Genomic DNA, 25,515 nt, shown 5'->3' with positions numbered 1-25,515 from the left:
CGGGGGCGCCGCGCGGTGCCCCCTGCGTGTGCTGCGGGGCGTGAGTCACGGCGGGGCTCGCCTTTATAACGGCAGTCACCGCGCGGGAGCCGCCGCGCCTGCCCGACCGTGCGCTCGCTGTTCCACGCTCCGCCAAGCCCAGGTCCGCGCCCACAGCCGTCACCATCCGCCGCCCGGTCTCGAGGACACCATGAGAAGGCCACGTTGCGTCCCGTTCCTGCTGCTGCTGCTGCTGCTCCCGGCGCTACTGCTCACACCCCTCGCCGGGGACGCCGCGGTGATTACTGGGGTAAGCGGCCAGGCGCACCTGTCTGCCTTAATGATGCTCGCCGGAGATGAGCTTGGGGGGAAAGGGAGTTGGGGGAGAATATCCAGGATTGAGACCTTGGAAAGAAGGCGAAGGGTGTCTGGAAGCAAAACGGCACCTACCTCAAGGGCTCTTGGGCACACTTGGGACCGCGGACAGCCCGGGGCGCTACGTGCGCCTGGGGAGGAAAAATAACAACAACAACAACAAAAAGTGGCAGGAGTGTCATGAACAGCGAGTCCCGCGCACTTTCCTGGCTCCTTGGCCCCCAGCCTCCTCCTGTCTGCGCTGTGAACCTGCAAGAAGTTTCAGGCCCCTTCAAGTACTTTCCTTCGAGGCTCTGCAGCCTGGAACCCTGCATCTGCAAGGACCCCTTCCGGAAAGGCAAAGGAGAGGGACTAATGCCCTCGGGGACTAATGTCCCCCGGGATCTTAATCCTGCATTCAGGGGCTTTGCTCCCTGAGGCGTCCTTGGCAGAAGCCCTTTGAGACCCCCCGAGTCCGGGGCCCTGTATGTCCTTTGAAAAGCAATCGTGGGAGCTTCCTTCTGGGTTCCGGGGCATTCTTTCTTTCCCCTTGCCAGCGGCTCGAGGTTCTCCGTGTGAAAGTTTGCCATTTCCAATTCCTGATAAAGCCCCCTCTTGGCTGCAGCATAATTGTGAATTAGTCTGCCATGTAGCTGTTGTTTAAGCCCAGAGAGGCCGGCTTCATCCTTGTGGGAGGGGGGGACCAGTTCAGGTCTCTCCTGCTCCCAAGGGAGTTCTTTGTGTGGGTCTGAAGAATGAATTTGACAGCAAAGAAAAGTCTGGTTCTTTTACATCCACAGGGCAAAACTGCAACATTTCCTGATTCAACTACCTTATTCTTTTTTTTTTCTTTTAAATTTTTTGTTTGTTTTAGCACACAATTGTTTTATACCTTCATAAAATTACTTTAGAGCTACAAGTACACATGCTAGGATTTAAGGAAAATGTCAATATTTGAAGCCATGATACGTAGTTAATGAAGCGACCTTTCACTTTAAAGGCAATGTTCATCGTCTGGAGAAAATCAAGCTGTTGTCTCCATATTGGTTAATAGGTTGATAGCCTTTTGAAAGCCTTTGTCCAATAGAGATTTAATTAAAAGCTTAGTAGTATTGGCCAGGGTAGAGCTTTTTTTTTTTTAATGTATGTAATTGTTTAGTCACTAGGCAATCCATACATGTGTTGCTGTGGGTTTTTTTTTTTTTTAAGGTTTTTTATGGGTCTTTCTGAGACATGAGAATTGAAACCTGATTTGAGTTTTCCCCTCTCTTCCCTGCTGGCTCATTTTAAATTTCTCCTAATCCTCCAAGCCCAAGATTCCTTGGCGGTAAAAGTATCTTTTTGTTCCATTCACTATTCGAATAGATCTACAATGGGGTGAGGTTGAAGGGCACCAGGAAACAACTGTGTAATTGAAAGTATATAAACCTGTGCAGTGCTTTGTGCATTTTCCAAGAACTAAATGAGGTTTTTGTTTAACTCCTAGAGATGTTTAGACAGTACTTATTATTTAGTTATGTGTGATGTTTTTGTTGTTGCTTTAACTCAGTGCTACAAAAAAAAAAAAGTTACATTTTTTTTCAATAGCAATATGACAATAAAATGTAGTTAGGTCTCCCTGGCAGAAACCATCTGGATCCAAATGAAAACCCCAATGATTTGTGAAGCTCTGTTGTTTCTTGAATGTTAAACATGCAACGGGTTGATTGAGTTTTAAGATTTTGGCTAGGTTTGGTCTTTCTAAAAAGGGTTAGTGAGGCTTCAGAATCTGGGGAACTTTGAACAACTATTGAAATGAGATACTGGCTAGGACCTTTTCGGGGGAGAGGGCATTAATACTTATAGGTATTTGAAACACCTTTGTTAAGACCGCATTGGAACAGATCATTGTCTGGTCCTCTCATTTGTGGAGTATAACCGTGTGTCATGGTCACATGTACCGATATCTGGCATAGAGACAAAAGCAGGAGAATGGGAAGGTGCCAAGATTGTACTATAAAATCCAAAATACCCACAAGGTGAAAAATACAGTTTTTATCCATGTACACATTTGTTGTCAATAGACTGAGATTGAAAAAAAAAAAAACTAACAGGCAAAAGACATAACCCCCTCAAGCACAACCATGATGTGGTCACTTTTAATGATAAGTCATGTTAAGAATGTGCATCTATTTAGGATTGGAGTTGTCATGGCTGTCCCCGAGGCCACTAACTTGGAAGGCGGCTTTAGTTGCTTGCAGTAAATGTATACTTAACACTTGTGCCTAAATTATACACAGTGCAAGCAAGACATCCAGTTATTGGTTGTTGGTTTTCAAGCAAAAGCCTCTAGACTGCAGTATTTATTTCTGCTCAATGGAGTAGAGAAGTTCTCCACTAGCTGATGCTTTGCGGATAGCCCCTGCTGCCATTTGCATGTCTTGATCTGGTGCCATTTTACAGCGTCATTCCCACCAACCGTGAAATGGACAAGTACATTCCGGCCTCATCCAGTCCTTTCATTTTTGCAAAGTATTTGTTCACCTGAAAGAAGACCAACGGAAGTCTTGACCCATCCGTTCCCAGCCTGTGAGATTTCCTCCGCCACCCCCTTTTTTGTTTTTTCTTTCCTAGAGAAAATGGTGAAAACCAAGTCAGTAATTTGAGAACCATTAAGTTGCATAAAGAGCCATCAAATTTCGTGAACCAAAATGAAATTGTTTGAAAGGGAAAATGGATGCTTCTCCGCTTTACGTCAGTGCCTTTGTGGGTCCAAAGTGTCCCTGATTCTGACACCATTTACATCTCTTTCTAAAACTAGGCACAATGTGTGCAGGTACTAGTCATGAACATCTTGTGATCCAATTTGGGAAGTTTCTAAATGGCCACGTATAGTGTAGAACTAATAAAGACTCTTTAAGTACAAAGACAAGTTAGCCATTACAAAAAAAAAAAAAAGTGCTAGGACAAGACAGCTCTTTTAAAAAGTCTGGTTATTCAAACGCTAGCATTTGGATCCAATGTTGGAAGAGCATTTCGCTGCTGATTTTCGATTTCCGGGGCTGGCTCACCACGTTTCTCTTTCTGTTCCATTGCAGGCCTGCGAGAAGGACTCCCAGTGTGGCGGAGGCATGTGCTGTGCAGTCAGCATCTGGGTTAAGAGCATAAGGATTTGCACACCTATGGGCAAAGTGGGAGACAGCTGCCATCCGCTGGCCCGTAAAGTTAGTATTCGCGTATGCGTGTTCTCGGAGCTTTTCTGATGTTGCCTCAAGGAGGCTGAAACCTTGACATTCCCAGGGCTGGTGCTGGGGGGCTTGGGATTGGGAGTCAGGGGAGATGTGAATGGGAAACCGTCCTCTCCGCCTCCGTTTCAAACAGTCGTATCCTGTGCCACCCTCGATAGTGAGCACATCCTTGCTGTCATCACATCAGAAGCGTTTGGCCAAAAATAACTTTTAACGCCTGACTTTGCTTGAAAAATCTATTTAGGGCATGAGTGCAGATGATGCTGGAGTCCGTGGAATAGAGCAGAGTGTGCATCTCTGCAGAAGCCAGAGGGCAATGGTTCTTGGACAGATTACCAGTCAGGAGACCTCCTGGTAAGGCAGAAGTGAACAGGCGTCCGTGTGTGTTTGCAGAAGGTTGTCCAGTTGCTCTGAGATCTTAAAGATTCGACATTTTGTCTCTAGCTACAGAATACATGGTTCACCTGTTTAGGGATTGGTGATACTCAGCTCTCCAACTTGTATTACCATGCAGCTCAACATCACAGGGCCCCAAATGACACTTTGGAGAAGTTAGTGGCAGCCAGAGGCGTGACTGTCAGTAGGATGGCAGGATTGGATTGTGTCACCAGTGGTTGCAGGCTGACCTATCCCCAGGGTCACATCAGGAAGGAGCAGGCCGAGGTAGCAGGGAGCCAAGAAGAGTGTTCAGCTTGCGAGGGGGTTGAGGGAGGATCGTCGCCCTTCAGACTGCAAGCCCAAGCGCTGCCAGATGCTGGGCTGCAGTGAGGGGCCATCCAGGGCCAAGTAGCTTATTGCAGGCAGAGCCCCAGCCTCTCTGTGTCAGTCTTTCGACACACTGTTCACTCTCATTTTTTAAAACAGGCTGGATATTTTCGAAACAGTTCTGTCCTGTAGACTTATTCCATCACATGTTGACTGAGGGCTTCCCGTGGTCACGGAGGTGCGTGTCTTTCCAGGAGCCGGCAGTCTCTGATGACATTTATGATTTGGAAATTTCCCAGAGTGAGCGAGTATAAAGGAAGGGACGGGGCGGGGCCCCTCTGTCTGAGGGTTAGCTCCGGGAGTCTGGCTGCGGATTGCGTGGTCTGGACCTAACTGAAGGCTTTCCTGTGACCAGCTTGTGAAATGCTTCCTGCGGGGTGTAAACTGTCCCCGTCTGTGGTTTAAGCTTGCAAGGTCACCCAGTCCTCCTTAAGTGCTGTGTGTGCCATTCCCTCTCAGACATTCCCTCCTGTCTCTGTGCCCAGCTCCCCACAGGGAGGGGAAGCTGGCCCAGCCGCCTTACGCGTGGACCTCTGTTTTGTTAACTACCCTTAATGAGTGGGTGTCATCTTTGGTGCATGAAAAATTTACACTCAACCATCTCCTTTACAAATTATGCTGTTCTGACAACATCCACCTCACCTTATATACTGAGATGCTAGAATCGTGGAGGCTGTTTGCTAAAACAGCAAATGAAAAGGGTCACATTGCACAGAACTTTTTTTGCTTTAGTGGCCACTCATTAAATTCCACCATGTACTGGATTCCCTGTACTAAGCGCTGTGTGTGGCTTTCCTGTTTCCTAGCTACAACAAGCTCATGAAGTAGGTTCATTTTTTGGTCATATGACACACACAGTAGGGTCCCCTCCCTGCCATAACTAGAGGGGGTCCCCCAGGTTGTAGGTAAGAGAGCAAACGCAAACTTTAATCTCTTTCCAACACCCCTTGCCTGTCCACCAGAAAACTGTCATTGTGTTCTGTTGACTCACCAGTGATTTGTGCAGATAACAGGTGCAAGACATTGACCCAAGATGTGTGATGGCAGCCTAGAAGGGAACGTGCCTCGTTGGGTTGTATGTAATGCATTTTTTTCCCCAAATACCTGCTATGCTGAGGTCCAGACAACTTCATGTTTAGCGTGTCATCACTTGTTACACTACATTAGTCTTCCCTCATAAAGCTGGATGGCATCTCTATAAGCATGAAAGTGTTTGTATTTCTTTCTTTATCATGATTTTAAAAAGGAAATCTTTTCCTAGTAAAATTAAGTGATAAAATATCAGAAGTGCTAAAAAATAAGGTTTGGCATTAATGTTCATCCTATTCAGACACTCAATTGAGATGTACTTCTAGAACTCAGCTTTACAATTTTTCATGTTGATTATTTTTCTGTCTTGAAATACATTTTGATGACCCATTTTGAGTTGTTACTTGTGCCTATCCTAAAAAAAAAAAAAAAACTAGTTTCTTCCAGAATATCTGTCATCTCTTCAAAACTCTGCAAGAAAGCCATTTTTCAAGAATAAATTCTCATGAACATTTTACATAGCACGTAATTTTATTCTGAACCCTCATGGTTCCTATATCCATTAATGATAGAGGGCATGAATGTGAACACTATATAGAAACCTATTTCTTCTGTGTTTGGCTTGATCGTTGGCCACATAATCTGTTCATGTGGTTATGGTGAACAGTATCTGATTGGCAAATTTGCGGACTCGAGAGAGGAATCAAGGCCGTCTATTTCTTCACAGTTATAGAGTTTATAATCACTGGTAGGTGGCTATCATTTTACATTTATGCAGTTTTTACATTTTCTAAAAGTCAAATGAAACTTAGATACATCTAGAGAGACTAAGGCACTTAGGGTCTAAACACAATTTGGAAATCAGATTTACAGAGAGGAAGATCTTCCATCTGCTGATTCACTCCCCAAGTGGCTACAATAGCCGGAGCTGAGCTGATCTAAGCCAAAAGCCAGAAACTTCTTCTAGGTCTCTCACACGGGTGCAGGGTCCCAAGGCTTTCGGCTATCCACTACTGCCTTCCTAGGTCACAAGCAGGGAGCTGGATGGGAAGTGGGGCAGCCAGGACACAAACCAGCATTCATATGGGATCCCGGCACATGCAAGGCAAGGACTTTATCCACTAGGTTACTGTGCTGGACCCTCTAAAATAAATAATAGTTTTAACAGGTGCTCTATTTTAACAATTACAAATGACTTCTGAATTATTTTTACATTATATTCTTCCTGCTTTTTCTTTTTTAAAGAAAAATAGTTACAATTTTACTGATAAGCATACTTTTCAAAGACTATTATGAATTAAGCCATTTCAATTAAACTGTGATTAACGTTGATTTGGGAAGCTTATAATTGTGATTAACACTTTAATTTTAATTAGAGTTTAAATATTCATCTATGGGTTTTATTACTGTATTAATATTATATAGTTTTTTTCTGATATTAAACCAGCCGTTTCTGCCCAACAATGTTATTTATTTTTTCTTTTTCATTTTGCTGCATTTTTATATAAGCATGTTTAGCATCCACTGGCTTTTCTTTTTTTAAAAAAAAAGATGTATTTATTATTTATTTGAGAGGCAGAACAACAAATGGAGAGAGAGCAAGATCTTGCGCCTGCCGGTCCAGCTCTCAAATAGCTGAGGCAGCGAGGTCTGGTTGGGCTGAATCCAGAAGCCGTGTCTCCTGTGTGGCTGGCAAGGAAGCAGGTGCTTGGCCTGTCATCTGTCCACTGCCTTCACAGGTGTATTGGCAGAAATCGTTCTGGAAGCAAAGTAGCTGGAATGCCAGCCAGCACACCAGTGTGGGATGCCAGGTAAGCCACAAGCAGTCGCTTAACCCAGTGTACCACACTGCCAGCCTCTGCTCTTTTCTTTTCAACTTCACTTTAAAACTTTTTTTGGAAGGATTTTCATTTTTGAAGGAAATAGCTTCAAATAAAAATCTTGGTTTTGTTTGTTTAAAAAGATAATTTGAAAAGATGCTAGTTTAGATGTCAGAACCGACCTATGATGAAACATGGTAAGCAGGTATAATTTCAGAGTGTAAAACGATTTTAAATTTTTTTGAAAATTCATTTTTAAAATTTTAACATTTGAAATTTTATTTTTAAATTTTTATTTTTAAAAAATTATATGGGGCCCAGCAGCGTGGCCTAGCAGCTAAAGTCCTTGCTTTGAATGTGCCAGGATCCCATATGGGCGCCGGTTCTAATCCCGGCAGCTCCACTTCCCATCCAGCTCCCTGCTTGTGGCCTGGGAAAGCAGTCGAGGACGGCCCAGGGGCCTTGAGACCTTGCACCCATGGGGAGACCTGGAAGAGGTTCCTGGCTCCTGGCTTCGGGTCAGCGCAGTACCGGCCATTGCACTCACTTGGGTAGTGAATCATCAAACCAAAGATCTTCCTCTCTGTCTCTCCTCTTCTCTGTATATCTGACTTTGTAATAAAAATAAATAAATCTTTAAAAAAAATTATATGTTAAATAATAGTAATAGGAGGCTGGCCTTCTGTTGCAGTAGGTTAATCTTCTACCTGTAAAGCCAGCATCCCATATGAGCCCAGTTCGAATTCTAAGTGCTCCACTTCCAATCCAGATTTCTGCAGGAAAGAAAGAAGAGAGAGAGAGAGAAAGAGAGGAAGGAAGGAAGGGCGAACAGACAGATGGACAGACGGACCAACCCAGGAATGCAGCTGATGATGGCCCAAGTCCTGGGCTCCTGCCGCTCTCATAGGAGACCTGGATGGAGTTTGAGGCTCCTGGTTCCAGTCTAGTCCAGCCCCAGATAACTGCATTTATTTGGGGAGTGAACAAATAGATGGAAGAGCTCTTTCTCTGTCTCTACCTCTCTGTAGCTCTGCTTTTCAAGTAAACAATTTTTTTAAAAAAATAGGAAGAAATAAAGAAGTAGTTTAAAAAGGGAGTGCACGTTGCCTGGAAGAGCCCACTTTGCTAATCTCCTTCCGTTTCCTACCGCAGAGTCCAGGAGCTGCTTTCTCAAGGTTGTATCACAGCTGCGGTTATAGGTTCAGATTGGCAGAGAGACCTAAAGATGACCTAGTCCAATACAGACTTTCTCAAGCTTGGCAATGTGTGATGTCCTTTGCCCAGTTTCTCCCAGTGGTAGATTCTTGCAGAGCTGTAGTCCAGTGTCACAATCCGGTGATACAGAACAGCTCCACGGTGCCAGCTGCCCCTCCCCTTCCCTTAGATGAATGTTGTTTTCTTTCTTAAATTTACTGCAATTGAGTAAAAAACCATACTTTCCCAGAAGAGCACAGTGTTTGGTCTTGGTAACTTCTAGAATCCGCTGGCAGGAATTCTGGTAATTTGGATGGAGTTTTTGATTTTAAACCATCTTCAACCTTGGCCTGAATAATTTGAATATCCAGCTTCTGTAACCTTCTCCTCCTGTGTTTGTAACTCTGACGTACCTATTCGCTTCATCACAGGTCACACGTTGATCTTGAAAGGTGTATGGTGGTCAGTCACGAACTTGGCATGTGTGTACTGAGTGTGTAATTACAGCAATCTGGCTTCTGTTAGTGGGCACTCACAGAGATGTGGAGAGGAGGCAGACTGCCCCCAGCTGGTGGAGTTAAGAGAGAGCATGGGAAGGGAAGGAGAGGCAAGCTGAGTCTTGAATTGCGGAAGTTTGAATAGCAAGGAGCCTCAGGTACAGAGGGACCTGCAGGGCAGTCTGTCCTTACATTTAAGGTCATTCCCAGTAGGGAAGCTGAGCTGGTTCAAGTCCCAGCTACTCCACTTACAATCCAGCTCCCTGCTAATGTGCCTGGGGAGGCAGCAGAAGATATTCAATGGAGTACTTGGGCCCCTGCCACTCATGGGATGGGGGAGCCTTCCTGGTTTCAGATTGGCCATTGAGGCCGTTTGGGGAGCTGAGCAGCAGGTAGACCAGTCGGTCTGTCTCTCCATCTCTGTCTTCATCTCTGCTTCACGTCACCCTACCAGCCCCTTCCCTTAAGCTCTCTCCCTCTCCTTGTGTCCTTTCCTTCCTTCCTCCTTCCCCTGTTGCTCTGCTGTCAAATCAATAAATCCAACATAAAGAGTGACCCCAGAAGAGACAGACTTATGCCTAGATAGTCTTGGTGCTCTTGATAACCAAAAGAATTCAATTTTTTTGTTTGTTTTGTGAAAGTTTTATAAAAATGTAATGACCTGTGACCATACCACCAAAGCCACTCCTAAGCCCTTCAGAGACCCATGCAAATAAGGAGTTTTGCAACATACCTATCTCTGAGTTTGAATCTCCTTGGGCCTACTCAGTGCCAGGCTGGCACAGGATTAGGAGAGCCCTACAGATCTCCCAGGGCTGGCCACCCCTCCCAGGAGGGAAGGGGTAGCATGGTGTGTGCAGGCAATGGGGAGAGGGCAGAGGAGATAGACCTGCAACAGGTGTTTGCTTGGTATCATCTTGGTTCCAGGCCAGGGGCTATAAGCTTGTCAGTAAAATGCATCTGGTCTCCCTACCTCTCACTCATCATCACCCTCAAAGAGCCTGGAGCATTGGAATGGTGATTGAGGAAGGACACAAAATAGAGGAAGACGAGCCTGGACTTAACTCCAAACACTTTCTCTTTCTACTTGGGCCGCCTGAGGCAGCTGCTTAGCAGGTAGAGTAGAACAGAAACCTGGCTCTTGCTGTTGACACGAGATGACCTCCGAGAACTGAGCCTGGCATTCTTTCCTGTGGCTTCCACAGGGCTGGCAAGCCCGCCCTTGCTCTGTCTTGCAACATTAAAATGTAAGCTGCCTGCTGGCAAGGGGCCTTTGCTATCTGGCTCATGGCCGTGTCCTCAGAACCTGAAACAGTGCCTGATCCACAGGCAACCCTCAGTGAATAGATGTCGAGTGGGTGCACCAGAAGGGTCCATTTATGACAACATCCTTGGATGTTGCTGTCCTGGCATTGGTTTTTCTCAACTGTAGCCATTTGGGCCAGACCATTCTTGGTTGTGTGTTTACCGACATCCCTGGCCTTGGCCTATAAGAATGGTCACAGCATCCCTTTCCCCCGGTGGTGACAAACAGAAAGTATCTCTGGATTGTGCCACCTGTCCCCTTGGGACAGAAGCACCCACTGTGGAGACCTACTGGCCCGAGGCAGTGATCCAGACTTGGGTAAAGGAAACTCTTCAAGTAGTCAAGGTCAGATTAGATTATAAAGGTCATTGAGTTTCATTTTGCATACTAGTCTATTTGTCATTGGCTCAGCCATGCCTGCTGTGCCAGCATCCTCTGGTCTACTCTTGTTGGTGGTAAATGAGGCAGCCACCACAGTACCCCTAGACACTCACAGCATAGAACCATTCTGAACACCAGTCTCCATTGGGCCAATGGCCACTATGCCTCCCTGTAGAGCATACTGCTGGAATCTTGGAAATAATAACCTTAAAACACCTGTCCGCAGGGCAGAAAGGACCAGGGGATGGCTTGCATATATCCTGTTCTACTCAGCCACTATACACACATGCACGCACATTCCTGCCCTGCTGCTGCCTCTCTGTCTCCCCTTTGTGTGTAGTGATCTGCAGTCATCCCCCGGCCCTTCCGGAACCATTTGGGAAATGGAAGGCAGGCAAGAGGAGAGAGGAAGAGAAGAAAAAGGAAAAGGAAGTAAGAAGACTGTGAGCATGGTACCGTGGAAAGGCCCCAGATACTTAGCTTTTACATTGGTGGGCCATCTTAGAGCATGTCTGCACAAATAAGACTAGAACAGTTCCGCCACTGTCTGCAGAGTCTGTGTGAGGGTCTAAAGCCGTGTGTTTGGAAGGCATGTGGAGGTGGCATCCCAGATGATGGTTGTGGGGCGGCCTCTTTTGGTAGGACAGAGTAAGAAAATATAGGAGAATGATGTGGAGGGACGCCTCCTCGTGGGGAAGCAGCTCCACCAGGGCATTCTCTGCCAGGTAAGCTGTAGGAGGAACCCCAAGACATGCATCTGGAATAGCTTGCCTCTTTCATCCTCCCCTGATTCCGAGCCACCTGTGCACCCGTCCTAATCACTGTGGCATGTCCCAGGGCTGGATGAAACCACCTCCAAGTGACTTCCAGGACAGGAAATTCTCAAGAATGCAGCTCCATTCCTGGGGATGCAGAAGTCCTTTTTGCCCTAGGAAGCATCCATATTCTGCATGCACTGTCTGACCACACCCCAGCTACCCAATGTCCCTCAAGCCCAGCTTCCCCTGGGGAACACGAGCTGGGGACTTGGAGTAACTCAGACAGAAGCCACCCTTACACTGCTAGGTCTCCCTAGGCCAGCAGGGTCTAAGTTCAGTTTGCTTCCTTCCTGATGTCTCCTCTGTTTCTCTTCAAACTCCATCCACCCACACCCATCCCCAGCATCTTGACCCCTGGCGCCTGTGCAAAAATGTCTGAATTTCTGCATGATTTCTTGGGTCAGAATTTATATGTGCTCATTGGATAGCTGCGGGCATGATCATGATACAAGTCTCTTATTGAGGTGGTTCAGTAACAGGGCACCCCCCCCAAAAAAAAAATGGAATAAGAGAGGGCAGCAAAGTGTTTTCAGCAAGGACTAGGTCCCACTGGGTCCAGCTGCCAACCAGACTTCAAGTTGTTCATGGGTGTGTCATGGGCAGCTTGCTCTGTTTTCACGTATTTCCCATCGGTAAAACAGACATGATTATAGACTCAGGACTTGAGTAGCACTAGGAAAGGACAGTATATTTTAAAAAAGAGCTGTACATACTGCCTATTGAGCATGTGTAGAATGCTACACATGACTATTCAAAGACGTATCTCCAGAAAGACTTGGACCAGTGCTGTGGGGTAGCAAGTTAATCCTCCGCCTGAACTGTTGGCATCCAGTGTGGGTGCCGGTTCTAGTCCCGACTGTTCTGCTTCCCATCCAGCTCCCTGCTTATGGCCTGAGAAAGCAGCAAAAGATGGCTCAAGGCCTTGGGTCCCATGCACCTACCTGGGAGACCTGGAGGAGGTTCCTGGCTTCTGATTGGCTCAGCTCTGGCTGTTGCAGTCATGGAGGGAGTGAACCAGCAGGTGGAAGATCTCTCTCTGCGTCTCTCCTTTTCTCTGTAATTCTGCCTTCTTATTAAGAAAATAAAATCTTCAAAAGTTTCAAAAAATAATCAAAAAGAAAGGTTCAATGTGGCTTTAAAGCGTTTCCTGCCGTGACTCAATTGTCGCTTTCTTCTTTTAGGTGCCGTTTTTCGGGCGAAGAATGCACCACACTTGCCCGTGCCTGCCAGGCTTGGCCTGCTTACGGACTTCGTTTAACCGATACATTTGTTTAGCTCAAAAGTAATCACCTTAGAGACTTTGAATGAGAACAGCCACGGGGCATCTGTGAGGGTATTTCTCGTGACCGCGCCAAGCAGATCCGACACCGCAAGGACATGCTCTTGCTTCTTCCACTCTCCAAGCCACATTTTCATCTTTGATTTCTAAATACTCCCCCCCACCCTCATGTATTGAAAGGGAGTTTTAATCTGGGATGGAAATGGAAAGTTACAAGGCATCTTGGGAGTGGTTCGTGTTGGGTTTGCTTTGGACCCACTTCCACCACGGCGAAGCGAGAAGGAATGTGATGTTTCTATTGCAGTGGCAGTTTCTTCCCGGATGCATCTGTGCACGCCTCTCCTGTCCCACTAGTCATGAGCGTCCGTGGGTCGCTCTTAGTCCTGGAAGGATTTTGAACCCTCTGTTTCATCTCCATTTCTCCTCCTGCCCCTCTGGCACCGTGACGTGGGAAGGGGTCTTGTGCTGGGTACCTTGTGTCTTGCTGGCAGAGTCTCTGAGAGAACCTGATCCTTGAGTGGGGAAGCCAGTGTGGTTGAAAGGGGCTCTTCGGAACCCTCTTAGGGATTGGGGGATTGGCGGCATTCGTTCCCAAAGCCCGCCTTCCGTGCAGACTTCAGCTGTGCTCTTCAATTGTGTGAGAACTGGAGGAATGGAAAGCAAATTAACTTAGTTCACATTTCCAGATTGGGAGGTTTCATATCTATTAATGATTTCTTTACCAATGCCATCTTACATGGTTTTTCCTTAAGTTTATTGTTATTATTAATTTAAGCTCCTAGCTGCAGTTGTTCTGGAAAACGCTACTTGGAGAGGCTGTGCTGATTGCAATCTGGCATGACACGAGTTCCCGTTTTCTCATTTGAGTCAGTATGAAGTTGTAATTTAAACTTTATTTGTAATGCGAAGTCATTGTAATGGGTCGCCAGAAGTCTGCCCTTTGTCCTGTATCACACTGCTGTGTTAAAATTCTGTATCAGAATTATGACGGTACTATATATCATTGGATTTATTTTAATATTACATCCTTATTTTTGTCACGCATGTTGTCAGGCTTTTATTACAAGTACCTCTCTGCTATAGAACACCTCTGAAAGCAAGTGAAAACAGCCCCGAGGGGTTGTGAATCTTCACGTGACATGCAGGAAAGTTCTGATTGCATGCCTTTTACAGGTACCACCTACAAAAAATAAACAGTATGCAAATCAGTGATGTTTTCCAACGTGAAGGAAAAGTATGACGTGCAAAGCCCATTGCAGTCAGGAGTGGACGTGTCGGGGTTTCCCGTGTGTGGACATGGCACAAAGAGGAGGAGTGGGTATCCTTGATTGGTCAGGTGGTGTTGCTGTTACCACCAGGCCTTGGAAAGCCCACCAAGTATTGCTGACTCAGTCAATGCTGTGACTAATATATGGAAGGTGCCAACCCATTGACCATTTTAATTGAAAAAAAAAACAAGCAAAAAAAAAAAAATAAAGAAAACTCCACTTTGTTGTCATTTATTCAACCAGGGCTTAAAATTGCACACTGTGGTGTGTCATTGTATTCCTTGATCTATGTATGAAATTCTGTACATTTTTATTAGCATATTTGGTCAAAGAAGTATCAGTTTTGGTTCAGTTGAGTTTGTGTTGTAAAAGAAAAATCCCTCAGTGAGTTTTGTTGGGAGAAAAAAGGAACTTTCGGAAGTGGGATTGCAGGGAAAGAGAGGCAGGCATGTGAGCAATTTTGTAGAACTGGTTTGCATACAATGTTGAGGGCACCTTTTTAACAAGCAGTGAAAAGGCAGTGGGGTCCGTTGTCTGTTCTCATCTTAAATGTTAGAAAAATGTAGCAAACCGTCTTTCTCTGATCTATACCAGCCTGCCTTCAGTTGCTGCATAAAGGGGTAGATTTCATGTATACAATGAAAGAACAAAAGTGAAGTTTGCATAGCTAATTGTGGATTGTACCCGCTGTCTCAATGCCACCCATGAAAGGGCAGAGCTTTGTCAGTTCCCACCTGCATAGTCATGACAACACAGCATTACAAACGGCTAGAGACCCGGTCGGTCGTGTTACAGAGGGAGCTGTTTGGGCTTGCAGTTTTGACTTGGCTCTGGTGATGGCTTCCCGTGGCAGGAGACAGGGACTGTGGCTCCATATGTCCCTTGAGGTCCCTTTCCTGAGAACCTTAGCTAACCCTGGCCACCTCCCAAAGGCCCCCACTTGTGAACACCATAGTGGATCGTGTTTCTACCCTCTCACACCTCACAATAAGGATTACATTCCCACGTCTGAATCCTTGGCAGGGACCCTGAAACCATGCCCACCCCAAAGCATGGTTCCCCTCCCCTGGATTATCATTCTGAGCAGGTTTAGTGTACAGTTCTCATTCATGGTTGTATTTGGCTCTTGGAATTAACACTTTTCAAATACTTGTTTCCAAGAACTTAGCGTTGTGCTTCTCAGAGACTCTTCAAAGCAGGGCAAAGCGTACAGAGCCTTGCCTCTAAGGGACCTGGTGCTATTTGTTGCAATTCCTGGGAAGTTGTCCCTTGGCGGTTGGCACTTCAGAGTTCCTATGAGGTCAGGTGGGGTGGGAGTTCACACAAGAACAAGTAAAGCAGCTGTCCACATTCATGAGAATGCGGTGAGCGAATTCTGTTATTCTCGTGTCCAGATAGAGCTCATGTGAGGACCTGCTGTCCAATCAGTGCACTTTAGAATGTCCGGGCCGATGTTGACTTTCATGAAAGCTGACAACTGTCCTTTCTGATGCTAGCCTTGTATTAACAGCAGTCTTACCCTTTTTTGGCCATTAGAAGAGTTTATGCCAAAAACGATTTCCTTGCATATCCTCTTACCTCTAACACTTCCTTCCTTCCCAGCACTTTGGTGTTAGTCCCTTTGGGACCAAGTGACAGTTCCAAAGTGTGAACCAATTCTCTTCTTCACCCACTTCTTCCTTCATTCCTACCATTTTGCTTTTAAAAGCGGATCATTCCTGGTCTTCAGTGAGGGTCCCTGTAACTTACGACCTGCCTCCATGTGCCCATGCATTTCAAATAATGGCTCAGCCCATCTCTCTCCTTCTCTGATAGCTTTCTCCAGCTTGCTAAATCTCAGCACTCCCTCCTACATGAAAGAGGATTGTATTTCTCCTCGCATTTTTAAAAGGGTTAATTGATAAATTAAAATATATATATATATATTTGGTTTATTCAATCTGATTTTTAAAAGATGTATATTCTGCAGAGTGGCTAAATTGAGCTAATTAACATGTATTGCCTCACATATTTATTTGTGCGTGATGAGAACACTTGAAATCCTCTGTCAGTAACTTTTTAAAGGTTTATTACACAAAAGAGTGAGAGAGAAATATCATCCGTCTCTTGGTTCACACTCTCCCAAATGGTGGTAACAGGGCTGGACCAGGGTGAAGCCAGGAGCCAGGAGCTCATGTGGATCTCTCATGTGGATTCAGGACCCCAATAACGTGGACCATCTTGTACTACTTCTCCCAGGCACATTTGCAGGGAGCTGGATGGGAAATGGGAGCAGCCAAGGATCAAACCAGTGTCCACATGGGATGGCAGTGTGCGGGCTGCAGCTTCATCAGATATGCCATTGCCCTGGCCCCTCGGTGATCTTTAAGTTTATAAAGACATTCCAAACAAAAAGATCATGGAAGAAATAGAATGAAAAGATAAGGGACATGTGTTGGGTGGAGCAGTGCAAGCCCCTCTTGGGATGTTTACATTGCCTAGCAGAGTGTCTGGGTTTGAGTCTCAGCTTAACTTTTGCTAACTTCCTGCTGCTGGGCACACTGGAAGGCAGCAGGGAATGACCTGAGTGGTTGGATCCTTGTCGTGCAAGTGGGAGAATCCACTAGAGTTCCTAGCTCTTGGCCCAGATCTGGCTGTTGCAGGCATTTGGGGAGTGAATCAGTGGATAAAGATTCTCTCTCTAACACTCTCTCTTTGTGGTTCTTTGCTTTTCAAATAAAAAGTGAGCTTACTAATAATGATTGCTGCATTTGTGAATTATACATATGTTTATTTTGGTATAAATGATTTTGAGATGTAGTTATGCTTTTTTCATAATAGGCATTTCTCATGGACTTTCTGAATTATCTCCATATTATAGTCCAGAATTTTTTTAGTGTTATCATAAAGATGGTGGTTTTAATGCAATGATTCTTAAGAAAATTTTACTGCCCCCAACTTCAAATGTATATAATTTGTGTAGGTTGGTTAATTTAGAGCAATTAAAGAATTCTGCTCTTGGAGCACCATTTGCACTTTCTCCCTCGTCCACAATCCTGAGGTTTGGACTGCATTTGTCTGGGGTGAGGCTTGGGTGCTGGCCTGTTATCAAGAGCTCCCTGGTTAGTTCTGAAGTTGAGAACCAGGGGCTCATGCACATCTATGGAGAAACAACTGCTGCCCTGCAACACTGATGAGGCAAGAGCTGAATGCCCATCTTCTCAGGCCACCCTCAGAAGGTCCTGTGGTCCTTGGCATCAGGAACTCCAGTTTACTCCATCCCAGAGGGAAGGAGGGCCCCTGGGGATGCCCTGTGTGGACTTCAGCAGCAATTCAGCGGCTTCTGGGGAGTCCAGGCACAGGGTCCTAGAATAAGGTCAGGGAGGCAGGCTGGGTCCAAATCAACTACACCCTGGATCTCCTGCTGCCACACAGCTCCCTTGGGTGCCTGACAGAAGCAAGCCTGTTCCACAGGACCCACCTGCTGGACTACAGTCCCCTTACATCTCAGGACTTGGTTCTCCTTGACTGGGCCCATAACTCATCCACATGCTCTAAAAAGTCCAATATTGGGTCATGCTATTACTGAATAAATCAGGCTAAATAATAATTATTTCAATGAAACAGACATATCTCCCCAAAGATTGTGACAGACACTTAACCTAGCAATTGTAATATCGTATTAGAGCATATGGGCTCTGGCTCCTGATTCCAATTCTTGCTAATCCCTGGTTCCTGCCACCTGCCATTTGTGTGAAAGCCATGAATTCAGTTCCCCAGTTCCTAGCATCAGCCTGGTTCAGCCAAGGCCATTGCACACATTTGAGCGTGGACTAATGCATGGCATTTCTCTCTCTCTCTCTCTCTCTCTCTCCCTCGCCCCTCCCCTCCCCCAACCCCTGCCTCTCAAGTAAACATTTTCTTAACGTCAAAACATTTTGCATACAAAGTAGTAGAAAAGTAAACATTCCATACAGTTTACATATTGGATCAAAGAAATGGCGGTTATCTGTGGGCTCTGTCTTCTAGAGTTTCAATGGGGAAGTTTTTGTGAATCCCGAAACCTTAAGGCAAAGGACTCAGATAAAACAAATCCAATTACAGATGATGGTTTCACAACCTAAGAGTGCACTTCTAATCACATTTCCACATTGTTTAAATCCGGGTTTTCATCATCTTGATTAAAATGTGATATAACTTATAAAAAAAATGTTTTTGTTGCAGAAACTCACAAGCAAAATTGGAGAACTTGTGCTTTATTCAGTTATATTTGAATAACTGTAGAGGAGTTTCATAAATTGAATTTCCCTCCATCAGTGTATTCGGTTCATTCTTAAAGACAAGCAAATCAACTGAGACTTTATGTGGACATTTTACATACAAGAGTAAAAACAACAACAAAAACTTTAGGTAAGGAAGCCTCCTAGTATCCTAGGATCTTATCAGCATTTTTCATCTCTGTTCTGATCCTGTGCCAGCTCCACCCCTTCCTTCGAGCCCTTCTCTACTGTCTTAGGGCGAATATGTGTGGTCTGTTCTTGACACTCCTCCGTATGGGAAAGACAGCCACATTCTGGGGTGTCTCAACAGCCCTGATCCCATTTGTTTTAATGGCAGTTCTCTGCTTGTGTCCTCTGGCAAGATGAAGGTGCTTTCAACTCATTAGTCTGTGTGTCCATGTATTTGCTGTTTGAAACCCCAAGTTGGAATTCAGAACAAAAGAAGAGAAATACTTCAGACCCAGAATATGCCCATAACTCTTTGCTCCCACGTAACATTGCATAAGATGACTTTTCATTGTTGCTTGAAGTCTAAGAGACTCAGGATGGATCTCTGATGCAGAGTCTGAGACACAGCTTGGGATGGCCACATCCCATATCAGTGTTTGAGTTCTGGCCCTGCTCCTGGTCCCAGTTTCCTGCTAATGTGCACCCTGAGAGACAGTAGGTGATATATCAAGTAGGTGGGTCCTTGCCAAGATGGCGAGCTTGGCTTTGGCTTTTACAGGGATGATAGGTGGAGCCAGGCCGTGGCTTCCTGTTGAGGTGACTAGGTCCAGGTACAGGTGTGAGGAGTGACTGGAACGCGAGCCCTGAAGGCTGTTGCCACTTTGACTCTGTACCATTGCTTTTGTGCCTTTCTGGTTATCCACCAATGACATGTAACCTCCTGGCGTCTTACCTGAGAACCTTACCCACCGTTCTCTCGTGGTCCCTCCCCCTAATCCTTACCCACCTGCCAATCACCTGTGAGCATCTCAATCACCATTCCCTGGGGCCCCGTCCACAGCCCCTTCTCCCAACCAATTCCCCCTGCCTCTCAAACCTTCCAGGCTCTCCCGGGTTGTATAAGTGATCCTTGATGTGTGTGCCTTTCCCCTTTTCCCCTTCTCCTGGCTTTCGCCCGCCCCTCCATCTCACCCCTTCCCCCTGCCATGGCAACCCCCATCCTGCCACCTCGGCAGGATCTGTTTCCCTTCCTGTTCTCCCTTCTTCCATTTCCTACTCCCATTCCTACCCTGCTGGGGAAACTAATCGTGGAAGGAAAACTTGACTGCAGGAAATTAGCTGCACGCAAGAAGTTAGGTGCACTTAAGACGTAACGGGGAACAGAGGGATGGGGGTTTGAGAACTGCCAGTGTCCAAATCACAAATAGAAGTTTTCTTGCCGTTACAGACTCAAGAGAATAGTTTAAGGAGACCCTAATGAAGGAAGAATCTCCAGAATCAGAAATGATTCATCTCAATTCCATATGTTATTCACAAGAGGATTTGTATTCCAAACAGAAGAAACGTGTCAATATGTGGTCTTGTATCCAATGTCCCTTACTCTGAAAAGTGCTACCTACTCACAGATGAAGGCATTTTGGAGAGGCAAGTGCTATGAGACCAAAACAGGCCATGGGGTGCAGTGGGTGAATGCCCATTTAGAATAACCACACCCCATATTGGAATACCTGGGATTGAGTCCTGCCTCCACTTCCCATGCCTTGCTAATGCGCATCCTGGAGACAGCCTGGGGCCCCTGCACCCACATAGGAGACCTAAATGAGTTTTCTGGTTCCTGGGCTTTAGCCTGGTCTAGCCCCAACTGTTGTAGGTGTTTGGTGAGAGGTCTGGTGGATGGAGGATTCTGTCTGTTCCCTGACACTCTGTGTTTCAAATAAATAAAAATAAGCTTTAAAAAAAAAAAATAGAACTTTGGAGACAGATGCTGTGGCCCATTGCAACTATGAATTTGCTTTCAGTGCTTAATTGTGTTTTGATCTTATCTAGAGGTGATGTTAACAACAAAAAAAAAAACAGCATTAACTTTAAATGGCAAACTCTCAGATCACAAAGCTGGTTTTTGAACTAGCAAAAAGTAAGATGCTAAGATGCTCTTAGCAGAATTCTCATCTTGTCTATGTGTAATTGTGTTCCTTTCAACAGACAGGTTATATTTAATTCTCATATCTATAAAACTTACAAGGTAACCTGCAGATTTAAAAAAAAAAAAAAAACCTTTTGTCAGACCACATGTCATCCTATTCCTAAAGGATGAGAGCCATTATGCAAATCAAATTCTAGAAATAGCTTGGGGTATCCCATAATTCCCTGAGACAGATATGCAAATGAGGCTGATCGTGCCTGGGGAGTATAAGAATTCCACACTGTGCAGTTACACTCTGGCTATCCCTGACAAGTGCTTTCCACCCAGTCCACTGTCAGGCATGTGGGCCAGTATATTCAGGCACAAGGTGGGAGATAATAAGGAAACAGGAGTGCATTCGATGCAAAAAGGTAAAGTTTCATCTCCTTGTGCAGTTTGAATGTCATGGTTCCTAGAACAATTTTAAAAACAACACACACTAGGTTGACATGAAGCTGAAGTTTACCAAGTTCTTCAACATTACTGCAAGTCTATATCTTCAAGGAAATTAGACCATTTGGCAGGGGAGAGGGGTTCCTCCAGGTTCCAATGCAAGTCTCAAACCCTCTCCCCCACAAAAAAAACACCCCCCAAAACAGGAAACAGTGTCTGTTTCTTAGATATCGTTTCCTGGCAGAAAACAAGGGTGTTTGTTTTTTTTTTTTCTGCTTTTTCATCCTTGAAAGCCATGCAGGCTGGCATAACTCCGCTAATAGGAATGTACTGAGACAATGTTGCAATTCAACAGTGAGTGCGTTCTCCACCCAGAGTGGGCTGGCCACTTGGAGACCTCATTTACAAATGACTGAATTCTTTCTCCTAGGAGCCTGGGAGCAGTAGCAGCTCTGATCCTTCAGTTTCCTACCTGTCATTAAGAAGTGAGTGTATTGCATTTGTGCCTTGACTTGGCAATGTCAGACTTTTTCTGGGGGGGATTGCTCTGTGTAACCCCAAGGGAACTGAACCCTTCAGCCTTGGAGGTCTCCATTTGAAGCTGTTTATCTCAAATGTCTGAAATCAGGATATCGGTTGGTTAGGCACCCAGACTCCTTTCTTCCTGCTTGTGTCCCCCTTATAATGAAGCACAAACCATCCCTCTGTTGCAAATGTGCCATCTGTGCCTCCATCAGCCTCGCACCCGCAACCTTCTCAGGGGCTGCGTCCAGGCGGGGGATGACCCGAGTGCTTGGGTAGTTGTGACTTTACTCCTGGCAGCGTCTTTGCTGGGTCTCCCACCAGCAAGTTATTTTTATGTAACATACTTCCTGCCTTAAAATGCCCACATTCCTTACCGGCACTTGAACGTCGGGATAGTATTGGAAGAGCAATCTTTGAACAGGGAATTATGCGGTTTTATTTTTGCTTGGAGACATGTCTTTTTAAAATGGATTATCAGACAGAGTGGGAAGACTCCTGCAGGAGTGAGAAGCCGGGAGGAGGGGAAGGTTGGACCCGGACGAGGTTTGGTTCCAGTCTTCTGGATTTCGCTTCTTCCCCTGGCAGGGTAAGCAGAGATGTTCTTACCCAGGACCCTTTGCCAGAGACCCCGTGGTGGTGTCTGATCTCAGTACCAGGCCCAGGCGCTTTATCTAGAGGCCTCTCTGGCAGCTACTGGCACGTTCTTTTTGGTTTTGGGGCACCCCTTGCCAAGTTTCCCCAATTAGCTGGCTAAGTCTTCAGCAAGAAGAACGTGCCTTCCTGATTTCCCGTGGTCTTCCGCACTGCAGGGAAACCGCCTCCTTGTCCACTCCTAGCGTCTAATGGTTGGAAGGTTTCCTTCAGCTGGCATACAGATTCCAGGAATTGGATTTACATTCAAAAAACTTAAAATCTATGATATGAAAAAGGTGCAATGAAACACATACTAGATCATTTTTAATCTGCTGGATTTACTTCCCTCTAAGAAATCATGTCCAGTCTGTTTCATCATTTCTCTGGAGCCAGGTTAGTCTAACAGGTGCAGGGCAAAATAACCAGACAATTGGAAGAAATCGATGAAGTCTAGTATTTTTTTTTAAGTTTGAACACAGTTCTTGCCTATGAAGAATAGAGACTAGAGGGCTGCCTCTTCTGGTTAGAGGCTGAATAAAGTTACCGGGCATAATGGTGCTTTAAACCCATCTTGAGCCACCTGCACAGGGTTGAGCTTCTTTCTTCCTTCTGGGTTACCAGTTAACTGCTATGGTTTCCCGTGTCACAGGTTCCACCCAACAACACAGAAGTTTCTCTTTATGGGCAGAGGAAAGCCCCACAAGGTTTATTCAAATTACAGAAAAATCATGAAGAACTTCCTGGACTCAGATAATATATATATATTTTTTTTTTAGATTTATTGATTTTGACTGGAAAGGCAGATTTATAGTGAGAAGGAAAGAGAAGAAGAGAGAGAGAGATTCTATCCACTGGTTTACTCCCTGAGTAGCCGCAAAGCTAAGCCAATCCGAAGCCAGGGGCCAGGAACTTCCTCCAGGACTCCCCTGCGGGTGCAGGGTCGCAAGGCTTTGGGCCGTCCTTGACTGCTTTCCCAGGCCACAGGCAGGAAGCTAGAAAAGAAGTGGAGCAGCTGGGCTATGAACTGGTGCCCATATGGGATCCCAGTGGATGCAAGGCAAGGAATTTAGCCAATAGGCTACTGTGCTGGGCCTAAGATCATATTTTCTTAAACAAAACAACAAACAAAAACAAAACCACCTGGAGAACTGGAAATGGCCAGGGTGCAGTTCCAAAGGCTCTGATACGGGACCAGGATGTGGATCGGTGGAGATGGCTCAGGAGTCTTGCCGTCTACCTAAAGTGACCTGTCGATCAGGTGAAAGGAGAAAAGTCTTCTGGATCCTCTGCAGGAAAAACGTAAGATGCAGTTGCATGGGGGGTGGCAAGGACTTGGGGCATCAGGAACAATGCATGCACGGACATGAGGGGGTGGTGTAGGATGGTCTGTTCAGGACACTGCCACCAACTTGCAGTGACTTGAGATTAAGGCCTGGGAAGACAGCTGAGGTGAGATGCGGTAGGAGCCAAGAGCATACATGCAGCGGGGAGGGCAAGGTGGAGGAGGACGTCTGGGCCAAAGCGGACCTTGGTGGCAGACTAAGAAAGAGGTTTCTTTTTCACCTAGTCCTTAGGCCATGAGAATTCAGGGCTGATCTGGCATTACCATGCAAAACCAAACCCTTAGCCCTGTCTCTTGGCATTCCACTACCTTTTAAGGGCCAGGGTATCTGGGATTGTAGGGAGCTGAAGATGAGACCAAGGACTCGGCAGACAGCATCATCGTGTACTTTATTTCTTTTTAAAAAGTGAAAGAAGTGGCAGAGGTGTGGGGGTTGGTGGCAAGGGGAACAGAGAAAGAAAACAGAGGGAAAGAGGAAAGATTTGTCACAGCTGAGTAGCAGACAAGAGAACTGTGATAATGTTATTAACATGGGCATCCTCATTTTGATGGAAATAGTTCGATTGTTTGGAAAGGCTAACTATGCAAGGTATCAATTTAAACAAATGTAGTCTTTCTGCAAAGCTGACTGCCACAAGGTATCACAAGACCTAAAAAGGCTCATTTTAAACCAATATTATCCCATGCTAGGACATGCAGGTGAAGACTGATGTATAATCGGTTTGTTTTCTATTGCTTCAAGCGGGATGACAGCTCATTTTTCTCACTCAGGGGAACACATGCTAAGTAAACTTCCCCAGTAAACACAATGATGGCCTTTGCCACATAAACTGTCCCCTTCTTGATAGGATGACCGAAGTATTCTGGACACAACTAACCTTCTGTTTATGAATTTTTAATCACTCTAATTAATAACCAAAGTACCTGCTAACCACACACTGATTCAAAAAGCTGATGAGATTGCAGGGACTTAAAACAATTAAAAAAAAAAACTGATTTGGAAGACAGAGTTAAGAGACAGAGAGACTGCTGCTTCACCCCCTAAATGGTCACAACGGTCAGGGCTGGGTCAGGTTGAAGCCAGGTCCATCTAGGTCTTACATGTGGGTGCAGCACCCAAGGACTTAGGTCATCCTCTGCTGCTTTCCCAGGAGCATCAGAAGGGAGCTGGATCTGAAGTGGAGCCGCGAGGACATGAACCAGTGCCCACGTGACATGCTGGTGCTGTAAAATGGCAGCTTTGCCTGCTATGCCATGATATTGGCCTTGGGACCCTGCACCTGCGTGGGCGACCTGGAGGCTTAAGAGGCTTTGGGTTCCTGGCTTTGAATCAGTGCAGCTTCGGTCGTTGAGGCCATTTGGGGAGTGAATTAATGGATGGAAGATCTTCCTCTCTGTCTCTCCTCCTCTCTGAAAATCTGACTTTCCAATAAAGATAAAATAAATCTTAAAAAAAAAAAAAAGTTAATGGGGGAAAAATAGAATTCAAAGGTAAGTTTATTTTTGGTGCAAACAACTTTTTAAATCTGTGCATAGTTTTTTTCTGTCATACACATTTCCAATAACTTTTTGAAGACGCCTGCTATTATTGACCACAAACATAAAGTTCACTATATTTATTGTACCCCTTTAGATATTTATAAAATGCTTCCTTTGCTCAATGTTTCTTATTTCTACATCAAACTTTCCAAGTTGTATTTTTTTTCCCTTTAGGGTGGAGATGTTTGCCTTTACATGAAGAAACCTCCAAATGTCTTGAAATGCTAACACGTAGACCATGAACCCTGAAAACCCTGTGTGCTACCAGGATAAACAGCACGTGGCCAAAGTTCTGAGACCGCATGGGCACCCTACCCAGCCTCACACAACAGCACAGCAGCCACTCCAGAGTGAAAATCCTGGTATATTTGTATAATGCAAAGAGAAATACAGATATAAATCCTCAAAACGGAAGGTACATCAATAAAAATGTAGCAGTAGAAGCAAAAAATACTGTATAGTACTTGCCGGACTGAGTCTTTCAGTTGAAGATGAGAATGTCTGGCAAAGAAACATTAGTCAAAATTACAGTTCTCAGTATTCATTTCCAACAACCATCAGGAGAACAAACAGCACAGCTTAACCTAGCAAAACACTTAAAGGGAACGCTTGGTCTCCCAGAACCGGGGTACCCGCCAAGGCCATTCATCGATACCACGAACAACAACAATTTTCAAATTCATTTCAGAAGACAGGATACAACCAGGCTTCTCAAACCACGAGCCACCGCCATAAAATACTTTAACCGTTCATTGCCCGACCCCCCCTCCCCCTCA

The 25,515-nt window shown here is 45.4% G+C and overlaps 1 protein-coding gene across 5 annotated transcripts; it reads left to right on the top strand.

Moving 5' to 3' along the window:
• Positions 1-25,190, top strand: PROK2 (prokineticin 2). 5 transcript variants are annotated; one of them, XM_040994822.1, is made up of 4 exons: positions 1-289; positions 3,411-3,540; positions 10,903-10,980; positions 12,550-14,935. In XM_040994822.1, exons 1-4 carry the CDS (start codon positions 191-193, stop codon positions 12,654-12,656), a joined length of 414 nt encoding a protein of 137 aa, XP_040850756.1. In that variant the 5' UTR covers positions 1-190; the 3' UTR covers positions 12,657-14,935. The 5 variants fall into 5 exon arrangements, with proteins under 5 accessions (XP_040850756.1, XP_040850760.1, XP_040850758.1 ...); XM_040994826.1 differs by lacking the exons at positions 10,903-10,980; positions 12,550-14,935 and adding an exon at positions 24,914-25,190 and having other exon boundaries at positions 3,411-3,536; XM_040994824.1 differs by lacking the exon at positions 10,903-10,980 and having other exon boundaries at positions 3,411-3,536; positions 12,552-14,935.
• Positions 25,191-25,515: the final 325 nt, after the last annotated feature.

This window comes from Ochotona curzoniae, unplaced genomic scaffold (assembly GCF_017591425.1).
Source record: "Ochotona curzoniae isolate NIBS_2020 unplaced genomic scaffold, NIBS_Ocur_1.0 contig_908, whole genome shotgun sequence".
Classification (NCBI taxonomy): Eukaryota; Metazoa; Chordata; class Mammalia; order Lagomorpha; family Ochotonidae; genus Ochotona; species Ochotona curzoniae.
This window is presented reverse-complemented; position numbering and strand designations above follow the sequence as displayed.

Bases quoted from the DNA above. Each gene is read 5' to 3' on its own strand.
- PROK2 (XM_040994822.1), top strand. From the start codon at position 191: ATGAGAAGGCCACGTTGCGTCCCGTTCCTGCTGCTGCTGCTGCTGCTC. The intron at 3,541-10,902 runs GTATTCGCGTAT...AGTGATCTGCAG, and splicing joins TCCGCTGGCCCGTAAAGTTA to TCATCCCCCGGCCCTTCCGG. The intron at 10,981-12,549 runs GGAAGTAAGAAG...CTTTCTTCTTTT, and splicing joins GAAGAGAAGAAAAAGGAAAA to AGGTGCCGTTTTTCGGGCGA.